The sequence below is a fragment of the Crocodylus siamensis genome, chromosome 1 (assembly GCF_052110815.1).
Source record: "Crocodylus siamensis isolate JL-2025a chromosome 1, ASM5211081v1, whole genome shotgun sequence".
NCBI classification, from domain to species: Eukaryota; Metazoa; Chordata; order Crocodylia; family Crocodylidae; genus Crocodylus; species Crocodylus siamensis.
In genome coordinates this window covers 264,380,253-264,402,370 of record NC_143395.1, presented here as the reverse complement: position 1 = coordinate 264,402,370, position 22,118 = coordinate 264,380,253, and the positions used below count along the sequence as shown (strand labels likewise).

At 39.2% G+C, this 22,118-nt stretch overlaps 1 protein-coding gene across 7 annotated transcripts in view; it reads right to left on the bottom strand.

The window, feature by feature from the left end:
• Positions 1 to 22,118, bottom strand: part of DMD (dystrophin) — a 2,140,576-nt gene that overhangs the window by 448,447 nt on the left and 1,670,011 nt on the right. For all 7 annotated transcript variants that reach the window (XM_090061814.1, XM_090061802.1, XM_090061811.1 and 4 more), the window contains 2 exons: positions 13,110 to 13,321; positions 3,693 to 3,847 (listed from right to left, as the gene is read on the bottom strand). In XM_090061814.1, coding sequence (XP_089917940.1) covers positions 3,693 to 3,847; positions 13,110 to 13,321 — 367 coding nt within the window. The remainder of the gene's footprint in view (positions 1 to 3,692; positions 3,848 to 13,109; positions 13,322 to 22,118) is intronic.

The window sequence follows — 22,118 nt, the reverse complement described above, 5'->3', positions numbered from 1 at the left end:
GCCACCAAAAGAAGACATGCCACAGCAGCACTGTGGAGAGACCTCAGGGCCAGAGAATTCTCCATGCTGCTTTTGTCCTGAGTTCAAGGGATGGTTGAGGGTGAATAAGGACCAAATTATTAATTCAGTTCTTCCATGTTTAGACTGGAAGCCCAAGCAGTCTTGGGGTCTGTAGACAGTGTGTGCAGATACTATGCACAGATACCATAATCTTTTCACAGACAGAGCAAAAACCACCCTTATATTTGGGTCACCTAAGGTTCTATCAACATTCAAAAATCACACTTATTCAATTAAACTAGATTCTGAATTTATTTAGAGTAACTGGTGGAAAAAACCATCAGATAGGATACACACAAACTGATGTAACAGTAGATACAGTCCATTCTGCTTCGTCAGTAACCCTGATTCTAGGGCAGGGGTCAGAAAGCTATGGTCCACGGGCCGTATCCGGCTCACAGAGCTATTTGATCTGGCCTGCAGACTGTAGGTTTCCCTGTGCTGCTGTGGGTCTTGGTGTTTGGCTGCTCACTCTAACCCAAGCTGAGTCACTCTGGCCCACAGACTAAAAATGCTACCTTTTTTTGAGTCTGTAGACTCCAGCAGACTACTGAGAGAGAGAGAAAGACAGCAAGCCAGGCAGCCACACAGATGGATGCTAACATATTAGTTCAAATGAAAGGGAGCTATGCCTGACAAACTAACCAGCTGGAACCACAGGATCCTAACCAGCAGTGCAGCTCACAAGAGTACATTTTGAGCATATGCCCAAACTGACTCCGGTGTCTTGAAGCTTAATATACCATTACAACAGCATTGCAGTTGTACAGACAATAATTTGCCTTTTCTTTTTTTTAAGGAAACAGGAAATTGCATACAAGATATCAACTTAAATGGAAAGCATTTAGCTTGCCAAGTCAATCACTCACAAACTAGGAAATATCAGATTTAAAGTGGCCTGTCCAGACTTAGTTCTACCCTTCCTCTGACACTTTAGCAGGTGTCAGCTATGTAACTTAAGCACTTTTCTCCTAACAAAGGAGGATGTTTTAATGTAAGAACTTACCTAGAGTCTGAGCTTTCAGCTGCACATAGCTGTACAGGAGCCTACACATCTTGGTCTCTATTTTGAAGAGCTTATGATTTGAAACTTCTTAGTATTCTGCTGACCTCCGCATGGTGGAGCAATGACAATTCTACCACTGTCCCCACACTTGTGAATTTATATGGATATACACTGATACACTATATATATGTACCAAATTTGTATGCATATGCTACTCTCTGTGTGTGTGTGTGTGTGTGTGTGTGTGTGTGCTGTGATAGCATATACAAATTCACAAGCGTGAATAGATAGATAGTTTTCTAATAACATGCTCTCTGAGTTAACCTTGGGTATCCTATATTGGGAAAGTAGAAGTCTCAAATACAAAGTTATTTAGGATGTTATAAGCTAAAAGCAACACTTGGAAATAGTTCAGAAACCATCAAGAAATCCATGCAGTGCTCAGACCACAATGATTAATATATTCCTAACACAAAACTCTGTTTGATAATAATAAGCATCATTCTGTACTACCTTTTGCTGTATATCACCATAGTCTGTGCTCAAGCACAAGACATGCCAGTCTTTACAGGTTGTTTTGTTTTGTTTTAAGCAAAGTATTTGTGGCTATATCTTATTTAGATTTGGATCTAGTTTGAAATCAAAATCACAAACCTGCCACAAATGGGAACTGTTTATTTTTTATTTTATGGATGCTGAGACAATCCCCTGAAATTCTTCCATTGTCTTCCTCTCAAATTACTATTTTTTCCTCCTCCTGTGAATCTAAACTCAGATATCCAGCCCTTCTCATCTAGTCCCAAACTATTTTACAGGTTTTTCATAACACAGGTATCAATTTATGCCACTTTTCAAGAAGGTGGATACATTTCTAATAAGAACAAATTATCAATAGAAAAGTTATTTAATTTACAGTTTAGAGCTTAGCTGCAGTGTTTCTCACTAATGAGACCTTTAGGGATAGGGACAGAAATTACACATAAACTAGTATAAGTGATTGGAAGCTGGTTCAAATCTGTAATATAACAGAAGTTCAGTGAACATAAACCACTTTCAAAATGGCCAAAACTGGTCTAAGATAAACCTGGATGGATGCGGTATCGGACTTTACTGATTTAGGTTAAATCAGTTTATTGAACTTCTGTCCCCCTCTAGATTCAAGTTAATTCACAGTCCCTCAGCATCCCAGGATGCTTTGCATTTCCCCCCACAAGCCCCGTCTCACAGGGTGGGTGGGCTATCCTTGGCCCAAGCCGTCTTCTTCAGCCAAACAGGGTGGCATGCTCTAGTGCCCCCCAGCTTTTGCCCTGGGCCACTGCAGGCATGTGGCTGCATTCCCAAAATCAAAAGCCTGTTCACTTGCTTATCAGTAGTCTAAACTGCATACAGTACAGTCTGTGAAGATCAAATTGATTCAGTCTCAGGCTTATAATGCTACCTTTAGAGGATGAGGTCAGCATAGCATTTTGTTTTTAAATCAGACCTAAAGTTAGTATTACTGCTTAAGACAGAAATGTTGTTAAAACTGACATGGTGTATAGGCATAAGAATATCAAATTAATTTCTAAAAATCAGTAAAAAGAAAATGGAAATGAACTTTAGCAGTCACTACTGATTTAAGTAACTTTCACTATGCAAACAAATTTCCTGAATTTGTTGCATATTTAACTAAGTTGCCTTTTCTGACCTTGTTCATAAACTTTAATTAAAAACATTTTAAAAAACTCATTCAGTTCTGGATTTGATTGGGAGCTATAAAACTTAATTCAAGCTACCAAAGAGATTAAAGTAACTTCAACTTAATTTTTTATGTATCTCATTTAATGTACAAGAATATAAAGCTATTTTATTGCTTTAAGTAAAGTCATTTTTACTCTGCAAATTCTTCTGTACAGATTCTACATGGGATGATTCACAGTTTGCTGACAGACTATAAAAAATAGCTTTTGGTAATGAATTGCTATCTAAACCAAGCACTGAACTACAAAATTTAATCGAGAATGCTTTCATCAAGAATCTAATCTGAAAAGTCCCTGGCTATGTAGATTTTTCTCATAGATATAGTATAATGTTTCCACTGTGAACAATATATCAGTAGGATGAGTCTGTAATTTTCGTGTTCAATTTATGGCACTGATGACAATAGTATGGAAATTAAGATACAGAGATAATACTTAGAAACTAAACTGCTTAAGTACCTCTCAAAGTTTTTGGGACACACAGTAAGTTAAATTAGTAGCATGAATAGAAGTGCACAAAAACAACAGCTGCTACCATTGCCATCTCTATCAATACAGCAACTGTCACCAACCTGAACACTGCCATTGCCTCTGCTATCTGATTTTTAAACTTCCGGTATTAATTAACATTGTTTAACAGTGTGGTTAATGAGTAATAGCAGGTTAAAACTGGCAAGAGATAACACTTCATTTAAAATAGGGATTCCCCATATTGCAGTATTCTAGAGAGAAACAGAAAATAACTGGGGTTGAGCAGATCCCCCAACTCTCCCACAATGCTTCAGTTTCACCACCTTTATCTTAACATTAATTAAATATGAGCCAAGTCCAACAAGGCAGTTCAGTAAAGAATAATAACTGTTATAGCACTAGAAATGGTATCATACCTTTTATTAATGGTAGCCCAAGTGGTATTAATGTTATCTGTTACCAGTTGTACTTTTCTGGTGTCATCTGTTGAATAATCACGGAGCAACTTAAGTGCCATGTCATTTGCTACATCCACATTTATTTGCCACTGCCGCAACTCTTTAGAAAATTGCTGGAAAAAAAAGAAAACAAATAAATAAATCACAGGTTACTTTTAAAAATGAATATACAATAAACTTTAGGAAAGTAGTTAAAAACTTTAAAATCTTCAAAGAGGATCTTCTGACTCCTAGCAATAACTGAAACATTTTTTCCCCCTCAGATCTTCTGACTGCTAGGGTTAGAATGTATTTTTAGTTATGGGATATAAGACTGCAGTACTACGGAAAAGTGTCTGACGGAGCTAACAACCAAAATCTTCAGTTCCAAATAAAATGTGGCAGCTGAAATTGTTAAACCAGTGATCAGAATCTTGATCATTCTCTTTTTCAGAGTTAAATAGGTATATACATTATTGTGCCTTTTGACTATTTTTGTCTTTGTGATGGTGAATTATGCTGGGAAATGGGAAAAAATATAGTAAAATAATGTACTGTCATGTCTAATTTGTTACACTGTGACATACACCAAGGCTTGGACAAACAGTACATTTGTTCACTTTTTTTTTCATTTTATTAACTTAGTGAATTGTTTATGTAATTAGTGCCATCTACTGGAACAGAACTAAACATGCATATAGCAAACTAATGTACTGGGTAAATTTAACAGGGCATTATTATAATGTTGATTAACTACCTTTCCCTGCTTTTTCTGGAAATAATTATAAAAAGCATTATAAAAATGTAATATTTGCTCCAGGGTTTTTTAACCTTTAATATAGATCTAGATCAGGGATGTGTCAGAGTGTGGCACGTGAAGACATTTTGCTTGCCATGCACATCTTGGTGCGGACGGCAGGAAAGGGACCGGGGCTGCACTGCCACAGCAAGAATCAGGCCTCTTGTGGCTCCCCTGCCATCTGCCCCTGGCATGCCAACATCTTACAAGCAGAGTTTGGGGGTGTTTTTGGCACTCTGTCCAAAAACATTACCAGCCGCTAAAAAGGGGGAATCTAATATCTGTTGCAAAGATGAAACAAATTTTATACATCTTCCCTGTTTGTCTAAGGAAACTCCTGGGAAAACCCCTGCCTCCATCTTGTGTAATAAGTAAAACAAAAAAATAAAACAATGAAAATCAAAGAGCAGTTACTATCCAGGAGATAAGCTCTTAGTTTTTGACAAATCCACAAGTTGTGAAAATGCAAGTAAAAAGGCTTGTTACGCTTTTCCACAAAAATTCACAAAGAAATGATTACCAGAAACAGTGGTTGGCTACATAATTTAGAAAGTTCCCACCCCTCAGAAAATAAAGAGTGAGGTATGACTTTCTATCATAAAGTTTTGTGCTTTAATAGGAAAAAATCTCTATAAATGTCAATTTTCCTTTCCCTCCCCACCACAAAGTGATGTTCATGGTAAAGGCTGGTTTTGATTTAGCTAATGAAGTCTTCACATAAAACTAATCACAAGTAAGAAATGAAGTCAAGATTTATCCCTGATGGCAAAGACTGAATGTCAAGTACAACAGACAACTTAAGCACGGAGTGCAATAACATGCTCACCTCATAAAGTTTGCAGATTAAAGATAAAGTTATAATGGTTTTGAAATTCTCATCAACCTTCAAAAGACGTCCCTACTTGGGCTAAGGAGTATTGTAGAATGTAGTAAAATTATTTTGATACAGATCCAGCCATATGAGCTTTAACCTTATTCTGGATTTATGCTGAACGCTGCCCCTACTTGACCCAGTGGTAAATGAGTACCTAATCAATCAGGCTGTGGAAGTCAAAGGTAGCCAGACACAAGCCACATCATGCCTTGCTGCTTGCTATGGAAACTGGTGTGCCTTAACAAAGCTAGCCCATTGAGCTGCTATTAAGATGACCTTTCACATATTAACCTCATGAAGCTGGTTTCTTTCACCTCCATAAAGAGCTCTAGATTCTCCTGCCTGCTTTAATACTGCTAGAGCACAGTCCCTCTGATTGGAAAGAAGGAATTGCAAGGTGGGACTTCCTGAGAATCTTCTAATATTTAAGGTTCAAAAGGGACTATAGGATTTTAAAATCCATGGAAATAAGAGATGCATATTCTTTTTTCCATTTGTAGGAGCCCTGAATTTCAGAGCAGTGAGCAGCTGAGAAACCAATTTGGCTCTTATTGCACCCTACTAGAGATGCATCTTTAAAGATCAGAAAGGTAGCAACCTGACTGCATTCCCTGAACAAACTGTTGTGGCTGGTATGTGAAGGATTGATTATTATCATTACTATTTTGGAGGCTTTATTTCCTGAGCTCAAGTTCAGGCTAATTAATACTATTTGCAACAACTCCCCATATAAAGTGTGGCCTGGCCATACTTTAGCTCTTCCCTGTCTACATATTGCATAATGTCCTTATTCTCTCTTTCTTTCTCTCTCCCATTGTCATACTCTGTTCTGCTGGAATTATTTTTAATGTTATCTACATAGCTGTAATATTTCAACCACAAAAGTATTGTAGGTGAATAATTTACAGTGATTTAAAGATACAGAAGTAGTAAAAAAGCTCTGTCCACACTGTAGACTAGTGGCCTGTAAATCTGTACCTTTCTTCCAGTCCCATGTGAATTTAAATTAACCAAAAAACACCTCGTAAGTTGGTTTAATAATGAAAATACTGACAAACCCATTACCCCAAATGCTACCTTTTGCCATTAACTTTAAGTCTAATCTATGAAGTCCCTGACATTACTAAGCAACAATACCATTCAGAAAAAAGTGAAAAATATAGGGAGCCCTATCTGAGGAAACGATTTGCATATTTCAGTGTCCTGGAAATGGTCATTTACTCTTTCTAGCAACTCTGAAGCATGCACTTCTTCTGCTCAGTCCTTCTCACATAGTGTAAAGTGTTGTGTTGAAGGTTTTATCATCCAAGCCTATTAGAATATTCTTATTTTTTATCCTGACTTGGTGTAGTATTTTTTTAATAATTAAATTAATGGCATACACTTTCTTTCTTTCTTAACTTCTTCCATGTCCCCTTTTCATTCAGCTACTTTGGAATATGTTAGAAAAGGGACTCAAAGTACCTCCATTACCTTAAATTTCATTATGATATTTTATAAGGAGTTCTCTTTGTTCTATCTGTATCATCTCTGGAATTTGCTGACTTTATTAAAAGGCTTAAAGAATTAGAGATGTGCATTCATCATGCTGCTTATGTATATTTTAAATTTTTTTTTAATTAGAAGATACTAGTTGCTGTGTTATTAGTTGGAAAGTCTGGGTAATTAAGGATCCTTAATTAAAAATAAAAAAGGAAATGAGATGGGTTTTCATTCTATCCATGCGTCACCCAGAGGAATAAGATTACTATACATAGCAACTCAACTATAGCAATACATATATACAGCACCATTCAATTTGGGCCATGCAAATTCCTATAGCAAATGTTTATATAATCTAAATTTCCATAAATTACCATCTTCTTATACTTTCTTTGGATTACTTTCATCATATATTTGGTTCTTAAAAAGGTTTACATTTTCCTCATATGGTTTTTTTCCCCCACTTTATATACTGCTGTAGATACCTTTTTAAAAATAGTCCACTGTTGTACCAGAATTAGCATGGAGCATTGTGCACATAGTCCTAATGTAGTTCAGTGTAGGTACACTGGTATACATATGGTATTTGCAGTGGCAGGGAAGCACCCCTGGCTCAGCCCCAGACCCCCAGCTGGGGTCTGTCTGGCATGCATGTGGAGCAGGGGCTTCTCACCCCACCACAGCTGGACTAAGATCGCCCCAGTCCCACCCCTTCCTCAGCCAGATAGCTGTATTTGAACTGTATTTGTGTATCTTTGGCAATGGCCAGCAGGCTGGGAGGTATGCTCTATTGCCCCCCAGCTCCTGGTATGGGCCATGGTAGGGGTCTGGCTGTCTTGCTGGTTTAAAAAATGGACATTAGTTCACATGCTTATTGGTTTAATCTGTGCAGTTTAGAACAGTATAGAATGGATTAATAGACTCCGCACAGAATGCAAAGTTTGAATGGATTCAGCCCGGGGCTTTTTGACTCTGTACTTAGCCCAACTGATTCAGGACAGTAGAAGATTATGTTCTACTGAACCAAACAGGGGCCCAGAGAGAAAGCTGTAGCTCAGATATGTTTTTTTTTCTTTAACTTTAAAAAAATCTCAGAAAGAGAGTAACAGTTGTGGTTTATCTATATGGCACTGTATATGCCCTATTTTTATAAAAAAGAAGAAGAAAGTAAATGGGCTGTTGGTCCTTTTTCATTATTAATTTTAAAATATAGCACAGAATGTACTGACAGATATCATTCTTACCAAAATAATAGATTATAGGGCCTGCCTGAAGGGACCACTAATCATCTAGAGTGTTCTAGACTGACCTCCTCTTAACACAGATCATACGACTTCTCTGCATTAATTCTTGCCTGAACTGGACAGTGTCTTTATTAAACGTCCAAATTTCATTTAATAATTTCCACTAGTGGAATATCCACCAGAACTCTTGGAAAGCTAATTATATATGTTGTTAACAATTTATGACTGATTTGTAATCTGAATCTGTCTACCTTCTGTGGTCACTGGAATTTGTAACACCTTGTCTGCAATTATTAATTTATTCTCTAAGGACCTATAATCAAGTTATACTGTAACCTGCTCAAGCTCACCAGGTTGAATTCCTGGAGTCTTCCATGACCCCCATGTTTTCCAGTTCTTTAATGATTCTCATGGCCCTTTTCAGGAATGTCTCCAATTTATTCATGTTTGCTGTGAACTGGGTATGCCCCGATCACTGATCAACATATGCTGTTTACACAAAGGCTTTGCTAAAACATTGGCCACAGTAGGCCTCACCAGCAAACCTGACTGATACACAAAGTCCTCACATAAACAGAACTTGGCTTACATGCCAAGAAATGGGAGGGAGAGGATGGTGGTACAAGGTAGGATAAATCCAGTACCAGGATGATAAGGCTGGAACAGGAACACCCAGGTCAGAGCGTACAACAAGCCCACAGAACGGGATGGTTTCTAATGTTCAATATATAGATGAAATGCAATACATAACTTGTTTGGATCATTGTATACAAGGACAATTGGAAAGCAAAGAAACTTTGTAGCAGTCTTGGAGAGCCTGTGTAAGGTTGTGCTGACTGTCTTGTCACAGGTACAAATGCCTTAGCATGGTCTGATGTGCTTATTAGGTCAAATTGTGTTAGGGCTGTGCTTGTAGACGATAAATCTGGCTGAATCTTTGCCACTGAACTGAATCTATAGTCATTCTTTCAGACATTTTTTGTCCTTTATAAGTAATTTCTTAACTTAGTCTGCTACACTAATAGTAGTCATCATAGAAAAAATAATAGAGAACAGGATTATTACTGTAAATTCCAGTGGAAAAGCAGACTCTCAGTGATATTATGGCATTTCTGGCCCCTCCATGCTTTTACTTGGCTCCCGGGATATTTTTTGCAGAGATTTAAAATTAAAATTACATTAATTTTAAGTAAATGAGTCCTGGACTAAATTTAACTCTTAAGTAAATGAAATCAGAAAGCCTTAAGTCATCAAAATCATTGGGACCAGTTACAGATTTTTGTTTTACATTGGCTTGACAAAGGTGATGGTGTTACTAAGGACTTGCTGATTATTTTTGGTCTTCACAGGAATAATTTGTACCAACCTACTGGCATTACAGGCGATCTCAATTGACTTCAGCATGCTTTGGATCATGCATAAAACACAGCACACACAGGACAACTAGGTTAAGGGATTCTTGCTGCCTAAATGCCTGTATTCCTTAACACTACATCTCTTCATAGAACAGAGTGGATGCGTGCAGTATGTGTGTCTGCAGGGTTTTGGCTGTGTCCCAAGTTTGGCAGTATCTTTCCTCATGTATAAATGAACAGAAGAGGCTTTTTGAATTTTGCTCAACACAAGTAATATCAAACCAACTAAAACTTAAAACACAAAAGAGGAATCATACATATTCAGAATATTTAGGGACAGGACATCAAAACACCCATGTATGCCAGGGCACGGATAACTTAATGCATTTTGTCGGGCCAATTTATTTCTAGATCTTTCAATTCAGAAGCTATTGTATAAAAGAAACCTAAATCAACTAAGCTCAAACAAGATTTCAGTTTTCTTTTGAATTCATGTACATTTATCTCAGCCAAGCACAAAACAGCTAATACAGTCACATCTGAGAAGCTTTTATGCAGGATTTGACACAATAGGAATCACAAGGCAGACAAAGAGATTTCTCATCAGAAGCCTGGGGAAAAAAAATATTAAAGAGAGACTCTCTTTCAGCCAGAGGTGAATTCTTTTTGGCTTGTGCAAAGAGCAAGGGCTATCAAAACTAAACAAATGAAAGTAACTTACAGTGATTGGGTCCCTGAAGCTGTAGGACAATAGACAATCTATCACCACGTGGACCAAACAAAGTAAGAGTCTGGCTGTGTTTGATAATATGGCTGTTTTCCATAAAAAATTATAATATGTCACTATGTCAGTACCTTTCGGGTTCAAGGTGCAAAGTTATTTATTTTTTTTAGCTGTCTGTGTATTAACCCATACAGTCTTCTCATTTACATTTTTTCAATCATTTTTCTCCCTTTTTTAAACCAAACTTCATATAATCAAACACTTTTTCATGAAAATATGTAGTTTTTTACTCGGCTTTTACTGGGGCAGTTTTTTGAGGCCCAGAATATAATTTTGCATCCTCATAAGAAATGAAAATCTGGCACATTCATTTATGCAACATCTGTTTCAGCACCAGTCTTAGTTGCTAATGTACTTTGCATTTGAAATGCAAAATATTTTTAAGAAGAATTGATTTGAGAGTCTGTTCCTACTTGATTCACGATTACCTGTTTTAAAGAACTTGAACCTTTTCATAGAAGCTTATGTTGTTGAGGTAGTTTATAAAACCAAACACTGCAGGCAGAAGCCAGCATTCTAGCTCAGAGACAATGACAAATGCGTCTCATCTGCTGAATGGAAGTGGGATACACAATCTCTAACTCTTTCCAGTACATTAATGAGTGACTGTCCTTATTTGCAATAATCCATCCTTTCCAAACCCATCAGGTAGAATCCAATGAGAAAGCTTTTCCAGTTCCTAGCTTTAAGACAAAAAGAAACCAAAGGATTTGTACTGTTTTTATACATGCACCGGGCAAATTAGAGGGCAGTTTTGGTATATACTTTAAAGGATGGTGGAAACTCATTAAAAATGATAGACGTTAGTGTTGATGATAAGGTGGTAGCTAGCAGCTCTGGAAAGTAGTCTTGCATTTATGTGCATTGAAGGCATGGATTAAAAGGTTGGTTGACTGTGTTGCTTACCAGAAAGTTAGATATTACCAGTTTGAGTCAATGTTCCTTATTTTTAATTATACGGTATGTCACTAGAACCAATAAGGCTCTCTCTTACAGCTCAAAGCTAAATGACATTAAAAAAACAAAACAAAACAAATGTTGCTTCTCATCCTAACAAGTACAGCACAGTTTGGTTTCACCGCTAATCAAACTAGGTATTCTGTCTCAGGGTAAATTCATATGTGCTGGACATACTGAGGCAAAAAACAGAGTTGAAGACCATGTGTTGTAACAAGGGTGGACAAATGGCAGGTCTGGCTGGCAGCTGGACTCCATTTCCCAGCTGCTGCCCGCATCGCTTCAGCCAGTTTGCATGGAGACCCCAGGAGCAGCAGGCAGGGGTGTGCAGGCAGCAGATCATGGATCTGCCCCAGCTCCGGACCACACTGTCATCACTGCAAGATCCTAGCCCTGGCACCAACCCCAAAGTAGCTTCCTACCCAGGAGCGTGCCCTACCACTGCTGCTCAGGCTGTTCTCCATGGAAACCCATATCCTTGCCAGGAGTTGGCCTGAGTTTATTTGATGGCAAAACCAATGCAGCTGATTTTTGCTAAATAATTTACATGCACTTATTACTTTGGGGCAACTAATACAGAGTTAGTAGCTTCTAAGACATCCTTAAGGAGTAGCACAAGGATTGCCTATACATATGCTCAAGGGGGGGGCAAGGAACATTTTAATCAGGGAAGTTCCTGGACAGCCATTTTAATTAAAAAGAGCTCATCGTCATATGTTTTAAGCCCCTGCATATTTCAAAATGGCCATGGGATGCTTTATCTAAAGCTCATTCAAGAAAGTATAGATAAAGTGCCCCCATGACCATTTTGAAATCCACGGGGGCTTAATGCACATGACAGTGAGGTGACACTGGAGCATTCTAATTAGAACATGAAAGAGCACGTCTATAGGCACCCAAGATTTCCCACTCTGCTGTACCAGTGTGTCGGCTGACAAATGGCAAATAAGGGTCCACACAGAAGTGCAGCTCCCAATTGTAACTCCGAACAACGTCTGCAAAGTGTTCTGAGTTGCAGTGTTACCCCAGACCAAAAACAGAAGTTCGCTGCTGGCTCCAGGGGGAGCAGAATCTAGCTGCCAGCTGGGAGCATGCAGCCGGTTTCCCCTAGCAACAGCCACAGCTCTCTGCCAATGCTCATTGTTTTCAGAATGGGAGGGGGGAAGGCAGCAGAGGGAACTTGTTCTTGGGGCTTTCCAGCTGGTGCTGAAGGGTGGGGTGGGTGAATTAAAGCCTTGGGATGGCGGAGAGGCTCTAATTCACCCACACCACCATCCGGACCAGGGCAGGGTTGAATAAACCCAGATTAAACTCCCTCGGCTCCCTTTTCCTCTTCCCATTCTGAAAATAGTGACAGACCAGGAGCCCTGCAAATGCAAGTTACAGAAAACGCTACATTTTGAAATGTCTTCGCCTGATACCTCATGCAACGAGGGGTGAGATTTTTACCCAATCAGCCATTTTGGAAGCTGTTTGCAGCTGTGCGCTTGTGTTTGGTCACAGCTATAAACTGCTTTCTCTGGCCAGATGGGATGAAAATTGTCACTTTTGTCTGTACCCTAGGTGATAAACTATCAAGTGAAAGGGCAGTTTAGTCTCCAGGGTCATCTAGTCTTTAGCCTCACTGCTAAGAAGTAACTAAAGTGCCAATAGTAAGAATGAACTTGGAGACTGGTACGGTGTAAAGTACAGATTTAGTGACCAACTGAACTTTTACAGTTGAGAGGAGAGGCGAAGGTGATTGGAGGGGGACGCTACCTGGTTTCGGGTTACTTTTCATGGCCTGAACTACCCAAACCTTTGAGAAGTTTTTCATTAATAACTTATTCAGGTGAAGTAGAAACATTTTCAATATTTTGATTCTCTTTCTGTAACACAAATCTTCCTTTTTCAATAATAACCTTAAGTTCGGCATTCTGCTTTTTCAGAGCATCCACAGTGTATGAAATCTCCTTCCACGACTCAAGCTTGGCTTTGGCTTGTTCTAGAACCTGCTCAGCTTCCTGTTTCGCTTCCAGCCACTGTGTTGAATCCTTTAACATTTCATGTAATTGCTGTCTTCGGTTTTGGAGGCGTCCCTGAACTTCGTCCCACTGGCTCTGTATCTTTTCAACTGGTGAAACACAAAGGCAAAGTGTAAAGTGAATCACTCACATAATTATTTTTATTTTTTTTATGCAATAGTTAGGAATATTAAAATATTAATGTTGCAATCCGTCTCAGAAAGCTCTTAAGATAATTTTGAACTGTAACTATAATATAAATTAATAAAAGAGAAGAGATAATTGTAGGAGGGTGTCAGCATGATAGTATGGACACCCTGATGCATATATAGATAGAAATGTTAGGTTCACATTTCAATAATGACAGTAAGAATCATAAAACAAAATCATATTGCAAAAAAAAAAAAAACAGTTTACACATTTTGCTTATACAAAATCAAGTTGAAGTTAGAGTTTTTGATTAATGCATCCTTTGAAGACTTCTGTAGTTTTCATCTTAAGATTTATTATTAGATGCAACCAATGGTTATTCTTTCCTTGACCAGTTAAGACAAATATTAGTGGACTCTAAAGTCTAACTACAAGTATACCTGCTAACTTTTTCATATCAGTTATAGAGGAAGGAATAGATTTCATTATTTGAGGGAAACCTAGCTTTGGGAAGCCTAATGAACTTGTGCAAATGAATGGATTGTACAAATGAAGATTGTAAGCCCATCTGAGGCAAAGGCATCTCCCCAAATAATATGGAATAATACAGAATAATTCTTCTTCAACCAGACAAAGCTGTGGGGGAAAAAAAATGTTCTGTGATTCATTAATAAGAAATACGTATTTTTTCCAAACCTAGCAGACTTAGCCTCTTTATAGTTCACCCAGAAGCTGCCCTACATTATTTTAAAGCCAGTGGCCACCTTGTTTTGGCATTGAGAGCTAAGAATGCCTTGAATGCTCTACAGGCAAAAACATTTTTCACTGGGAGGAATTACCAGACACCACTGCACTCCTCGCAGGGTAAATTCTACAATGGGCTGTCTCAGGATTGAGGGAGAATCCTGGCCCATTACAAACATGGAGGGAAAAATCCTCAACTTCAACCTCCTAGAGGAGGGACAAAAGAGCCTCTTTTGGATCTACTCCCCAGTGTTTGAAAAGGGAAAAAAAAAAAATCCAGTACTTCCAGTATCCCTTGCTTTTGCCTGGAATAGAAGACAGAAAATAAATGGAGGTGGGGGAGTGAATGAGTGTGAGAAAATGGAAGAAAATGGAGAAACAGAATTAGTGAAAAAGTGTGAACACAATAAAACAAGATGGCCAAGACCTAGAACAAAAGAATAACAATTATATTTTAAAAGAACATTAAGCACTCTTATTTTAAAGAATAAAGGTTATGTCAGGAATAAGGGCAAGCAAACAAGCTAGCTAGCCCCAACTGGCCCTAGTTACCTGAGTGTACCAGGCTGCTAGTGGCCTAATCACTTCCAGTCGGCATGCTGCTTATATGGACTTGGTTGCCTGCCTATAAGCAGCAGCCTTTCAATACCCAGTACTCTTTGTTTCTAGTTGCCTGAGTCCAGCTTGTTGGTTCCTACTTTCCTCTCCTCTGCATCATTGCTTGTTTCAACCTGCTTACCCTTTTAATCCTGATTTACTAATCCTGAATCCTTTTGCTCCTGACCCCTGTTCAGACCCCTCTTTGAAAGCCTATTCCTGGCTTTAGTTTGGTAATTACCTATGTGCTCCAGCTACAGCTGTCTGCTCTGAATGCCTTGGCTAGTGATACTGACCTAGATCCCTGCTTCCTGCTCCAGATCCCTGTAACCAGGGTGACTGCTGTACATACTTTGGCCTCCTGACCCACATGCTACTTAATGATCCACTGACTCACAATTCTACTCTGACCTTTGCTTCCAACCATGTCTCTTTCTGATTGGCTGCATTATGACCCTCTAGGGAAGGGACAGACATTCAAAAAGCCTGAGCCTGAACTGACTCAATCTTTGCATGTTAGTCTAACCTGCAAATAGGATAAACCGGTTTGTAACCAAACAGACATCCCAGAAAAACAAGCACATGCCTGCAGTGGCTCAGACTAGAAGCTGGGGTGATGCTACAGCAGCCCTCCCTTCCTTCCACAGAGCTGAGCTGAGGCAGGGGGTGTTGCCAGGCCCCCGAAGGGCACTGTGACTAGTCTAGCAGGTAATGTTTATCACCCAATTAAGAAAACAACAGAGGGACATTACCAGCTACCTGTTGATTCTGCCTGTTGATTCAGCACAGACCATAGCCAGCATGTGGTCTGCTAGCTAATACACAGATACCTCCTCAGCAAGCTAGAGGGGAAAGGGGAATTCCTGCTTAGCAGTTAGTGGTGATGGAGAGGGAGGAGAGAAGCCTACAGTCTTGCCAGGCCTCTGGCTAGGAAACACAGGGGAAGGGCTAGCCCAGCTGTGGAGCTGAGAGCCCTGCCCAGCCCAGAGAGCATGCCAGGGTATTTTAAATCAGCAAGGGGTCTGGGAGAGATGTTGCATAAACCCATGTAAGCCAAATCAGTTAAGTCTGATATCAAGCAACCAGGTTTATCTCAAACTGGTTTCAGCCATTTTCAAATTGGTTTGTGTGTACTGAACATCTGTTCTGTTACAGGTTTAAACCAGTTTCTGATCACTTAAACTGGCTTATGTGTAATGTCTGTCCCTAGCCCTAGAGGCAAGACCCAGCTGCCCATGTCACATCTGAGTAGTCTCCTGGGCACTCAAAGAACTGATGTTTATAAGGTGGTAGCTATGTCCATACAAGCAACTGGGGCTAGCTAGGAATAGATAGGTTGCTGGCAGCCAAGCCCACTTGGGGAACCAGGGCCAGCTGAGAGCTAATTAACTGGCCTGTTTTCCTGACTCCTGATAGGTTACTTCACAAATAATCTTTTTATACACCGCATTCAGGTTGGGATTCCAAGGTATACCTGCACAAGTGAGGAACTGAAGTGTTCGAAGGTGAACACATCTAAAGTCTAATGGATGTGCTTGAGATGCTGATATGAAGTACAAATCAACTTCAGAAAAAAAACAGTTACTGCTTCTTTACTTATAGTATAATTGTGGGGAATAACAACAATCAAATCGATTTTGGCTATATCAAAAATTATTTTTAGGTCTCAGAAATCTTTCCATCAAAACTGTTACTGTTCCAAGAAATGTGGTGCTTGCTCCTACCCTGGGGGTCTTCAAAAGGAGGCTAAAGAGCCACCTAGCTGGGGTCATTTGACCCCGGCATCCTTTCTTGCCCATGGCAGAGGGTCAGACTAGATCATCTGCTTAGGTCCCTTCTGACCCTACCAAGTATGCAAGTAGCTATCCCATCATAAAAAGCTCCAACCAGCTATCAAGTTAGACCTCAAAAATGTGTACTAACTTTATAGCTGCCTGCTATTAACTTTTAATTTTCATGTGTAGCAGGGTCTCCCCTGCAGCTGGGAGCCCTGTTAGACACTACGACTTCCCAGCCCCCGAGGTGTATGGGTCCCTGTCATGGCTGGAAGCCCCCTCAGCTGAGGGGGCTCCCAGCTGTAGGTGCTTGCTTCTTGCCAGTTCAGGGGGAGCCGAGTAGTAAAATCTAATTCATAATTCCACAATCACACCTTCTTGCCATACACATGTGGTATGGCAGGAGGTGTGATTGTGCAGCTCATACATTAAATCCCATTGTACCTTTACCTGCATGTGTAGAGAGGCCCTTTGACAGAATTGTTTTCAAGTTTATTTTTTTAGTGAAAAGAATCTACCTTCCATTGGCAATGTTGACATTTTATCAAAAAAAAATCTGAATGCCAAAATGTACTGGGGAAAAATACAGTGTTTCTAATTTGGATATGGTACCACAGTGCTTAATGCGATTTTGAATTTAATTGTTTCATGCCACATTCTTCACTAAAGGTCAGGCTCCCTGGCTGATCACAGTTTGGGTGCCAGGAGCTCTCATGTCACGATGAACCAATCCCCCTTTCTGAAAGAAGAAACAATGGTGTAACATGGAAGATGCAATTCAGTCAGAGAGCCCAACTTCAAAGGAGAATGGGAGTATGAGGCAAACAAATGGAGGTCCCATGAGCTCCTACAGGCGCATTTTCACATTTTCCCCAAATCGTTTGGTTCCCAAATTTTTGCTGAGAAATCAAGATTTGCTATGAAAAAGAAAACTGTGTTTCTGCTAGCTTTATTACTTTTATTCTCACACCCAAAAGAAAAATATTCTTGATGGAACATCAGAGATTTGAAATACAGAAGGTTAGGGAAGTGGTGTCTCTTTAGATCATTACCCAGCATAAGCAAACAAACTATATAAAGCTCTCCTAAATATTTCACTTTGATACATTACATCACTCATTTGTCCCAGAAAAGAAAACACATAACTGTACAATAAACATATTCACGACATTTACATAATGCATCTGGCCCTCCTGAGGTAGGCTTTAACTAATAATTAAATACCACAGATGACAAACAGAATATTAACAACCTAAAGGAGTTCAGAGACAGTTTATTAAAACAGAAACTAAAGGGGACTTCTATAATTAAGGTACCCCTAATTTATTATAAGGTAATAAAAAAACAGCATACAAAAACACCAATGCATCACAGAAAATTTACACATGGTAACTGTTGTATCTATTTGATTTTATGCACATACACACACACACATATATAGACAGATAGACACACATAGAGAGAGAGAGGGAGAGGGACAGAGAGAGATGCATGCATTTGTGTGAAAATGAAGAAAGGTACCTTTTTACCTTTTGAGATGAGCATACACAAGATTTCATCCCTAGATCATATCTAAATCAGTGAATTTATGATAGTAAATAAGTATGTTGGATCAGAGTATATGAAAGTGGGAGAAAAACACCTGCTTTCTGGTAGAAATTTTCTGTGCTGAAAAGAAGATGCCTCTGTTGCATATGCCATAAAATAAGGGTTTGGGATGTCAAGGCACATTTTCTAACTTCTGGATAACTTGTCAGATCAGAGTTGATTCCAGGGATGCATTGGACTTCAGTGCCCATAAGCCACAGGTCTGATGCTGACAAGTCAGCTATTTCAGGTAAGGTAGGTCAGAGCCTGCTAAATCTTTTAATCCTTATTAGGCACAGACATTTCTTGAAAAAGGTTTCCCTTAAAGTATACCAATTATTTTAAAGGACTTCTGTAGTTATCCTGGAGTTTTATATATGTAAGGGCATTTGATCACTGTACAAAATGGTTCCCCTGGCAGGATGCTTTTAGGAGGACATTTTTGGAAAAAGGAACTATTGAAGCACTTTCTATCAGTAACAAGGCTGAGAAGGCAACTGCCTAGGGTTAGCAAGGACCATTTCTACTGTCTTAACTTCATAAAATCCTGAAAGTTAAAATGAACATATGGGATTCATTGGATGGACAAACGAGTAGCTTTCCTCCAGTGACCCGTATCCAAGGCCATGAAGAATTCAACTCTGGGAATAAGATGCAGCGCTCTGACAGTAGGAAGAATAAAAGAATCAATAACTTGAGAGAGAGAGAGCTGTTCCAGAAAGAAATTTGTCCGAGCTGAGGAAATAAGGAAGGAGTTTGATCACTCCTCTCTAGCCCTGGGTCAAATGCCTTCGATTAGATAAAACACAAAGTCCCTCACAATAGACAGGGACATTGGGAAGTGGATATGCGGTAGGAGAAATGATAAAAGGAGTTTTGAGCACTAAATAAGAGCATTAAAAAAAAAAAGAAGAAATTAGGACCCCACTACAAAATGTAGCACAGTTCCTTCTGTTGTATGTAGGAACACAATAGTGTAGCTCAAAGCAGATCATTGTCTTTCATTTCCTTCTTATCATGGACCTTAGCTTCTATGGCATTAGACAAATTAGAAACACCTAGACCATGAGAACAAACATAGTATTTATGTACTGTATAGTATCAAAATCACTCTGTTCTTTGGGCTGTACAAAATGAATAAACAACAGAATAAGAAAACCTGAAGTCCATTGTTACAAGTTTTGCTGTGCCTGATGTTCCTAGTTTAAGGACGTTCACCTCAGCCAAGTTCTATGTCAAAGCCCAAGGTATTTCTAGCATGGTAGCAGTCCTATGCACCATGATCCCTCCCCTTTTGATTCCCAACTGTTGGAACCCAATGGTTGCCACCCTGGCTTGACAGAAAAGCAAAGTTAGTACTGACAGTGGTCTTCAAAAGGCCTATTTATTCTAACCTCCAACGCAGGTTGACTACCCACCATAAGAGAGAAATTTGTCCAAACAGAGCCAAATCTGTAAAAAACCAACCAACCAAAAATACCCTAAAAACAACGCCCCCACAAAAAACATTTAGAACATTTTTAAACCAATACCAGTGTCAGTATCTATACTTTTATTTGTCCAGATATACAGATAATATTTGTGAATCAGAAAGTCTAGAATGACTATTTCATATCTAATGGCAAGAAGCAAGATAAAACATATATGTCCCTTGTTAAAACCCACTACATATTGATGTTATAATGATTACCAGCTTTACACCACCTAAAAATATGTAACTAGGACAATGTTACAGTATGGAACGTAATGTATAAAACACACAGTTAAAGACAGTCCTTATATGTAGAATGTACAAACTAATGGGGCAAAGCTGACAAACTGTATACAAGTATGCCAGAGAGAGAAAATAAAACCTCATTACCCGCCCAATCAAAACAGGAGAAAAGGTCATTAGGAGAGAGTTTTTGCTATAATAGGGGTAGTCAATTTGTGGCACAATGAAAAAAATCAGCTCCTCCTGTTAAAAATGAGGGCTGATATAAACAGGGGTTGTTCTAACGAGTTTGTACTGCATGTTTTACTGCTTACATCTGTGGGTTTTGTAAAACTCAAATATCGCACAAACTACCCCTTACTTCACCCTGTCCTAGTTCCCAGCATGCCAGTCAAACAGGACCAGTTTTGCTGATACAATGTCATATTTCACCCTATATACTCCATGGCACAGAGCGCAGAAAAAATGTCTTCAGCCAAAATAAATAGAAGAATTTATATGGCTGCGGGCTGGGTGGGTGCCCAAGTGGCCATCCTGCTCATAAACCAGAAATGTTCCTTGAAGTTTTTATTTCACTGAATAGTGTAGACACAATTCTCAAGTCTAGCAGTGGTGGCTTATAAAATTACAGGGTTCCAGGGATGCAACTGGTTTTGCATTATTAGCTACCAATGTGCGTGGATCTATGGTTTGGAAGGCGGGGGTGGGGTGCAGACAGCGTGACGCATCATCACACACTTTTTTTCTCCCTAAATATTTTCTCAGATGGCCCTGATACCAGATGCCTTTGCCACCTCTCTTGGCAGTCACTAAGAACATCACTATTCAAAAAGTTTAGGGACAAAGAAAACCATTCATCCAGAAGTTCTCCACAAGTCTAAAAAATGTAAAGATGATAGTGTCAGACAAGACTGCACACAAAGAAATCTCCCCCATTTTCCTCAATGACAGGAACTGAGATAAAGATGAAAGAAAGAGTAAAAATAAACAGGAAAAGGGATCATAAAAATTGTACTTCCCTATTTTACAGTGGAAAGGGAGTAAGCACATATTACAAAGTGAACATGATAGAAGGCTATTTTCAGGCAAAGTTGGTAGCAAACAGTTAAAAACACACACTAAATTTATTTAAAATTATGTCTAATCTAATCCTGTTCATAACTGAGCAAACAGCTGACATTCCAAGCCATTTTTACAGGTAGTGTTTACTGTGCTGAAGGCTAAAAACCATAAAGAGTTAATACAGCTGTATTTTTTTTAAATCAGCAATTGATAATGTGTCATGAAGAGGCAAAAATGATAGCATGTCATCCTTTTCCTTTCACAGAAATTTGGGCCTTTCGTTTTTCATTTTACCTATTAGGGGTGGGGTCCTTCACATTACAACAGAACACTGAAATAGAGGAAGCAACCACAGGAAAATATGGAACGAGTTATAAGTCATTTTTCAAAACTGACTAGATTTCAAGTTGACCACGTCCTTTAGTATGAATATTACTGGGAATATAAATAAATTGAAACACTGAACAAAAACAACCTTTTGGTATTTACAACATTACATTTCACATTCAAAATGAGAACCAAATATTGTTTTATTTTCAGAGATTCTCAGCTGACAGGCCATCTGGTGTGAAGCTGTGACCTTAAGCTTATAACTGAAGTGATACAGGAAAAAAAAGAATGGATTTGCAAAGTCAAAAACAGAGTTATACTTTTGTACTACAAATTACCATAAATTATAAGAGGAAAGTAGTTAGCCACACTAGGGATGCGCAAAATGGGCTGTATTCAATTTAGATTCAGATTTAGCCCAAATTGGGGACAGTGATTCAATTTGTTGATTCAGCTCACTGTCCCTAATTTGATCCCGTCAAATCTGAATCTGAAGATTCGATGGTGATTTGGAGAATCAGCAATTTGGCCATCGACCCAGCTTTAAATGTTCTTTCTACATACCTTGAGGTACCAGGTGGCTCATGAATGCTGCGATGCTGGGGCAGATGAAACATCACACAGGAGCATGGGGAGACCCCAGGTGCCCCCCCAGATCCAGAAGGCACCAGTCTCTGAGCTGGGGAGGTCCTGGGGGGGCCCCCCAGTGTGCTCCCCAGTGGACCCAGAAGTGGATTGAAAGTGCTTTTGGTCCACTTCTGGGTCTGCTGCTGAGCACACTGGGTACCCCGACACTCCTGTGGGATGCTCCATCTGTCCCACCATCTCAGCATTTACAAGCCGCCTGGTACCTTGAGGTATGTAGAAAAAACATTTAAAGCTGTGTTTATGTCTGAATTATCAAATCTTTCCGAATCTCTCCAAATTGATTATAGAGGATTCCAATTC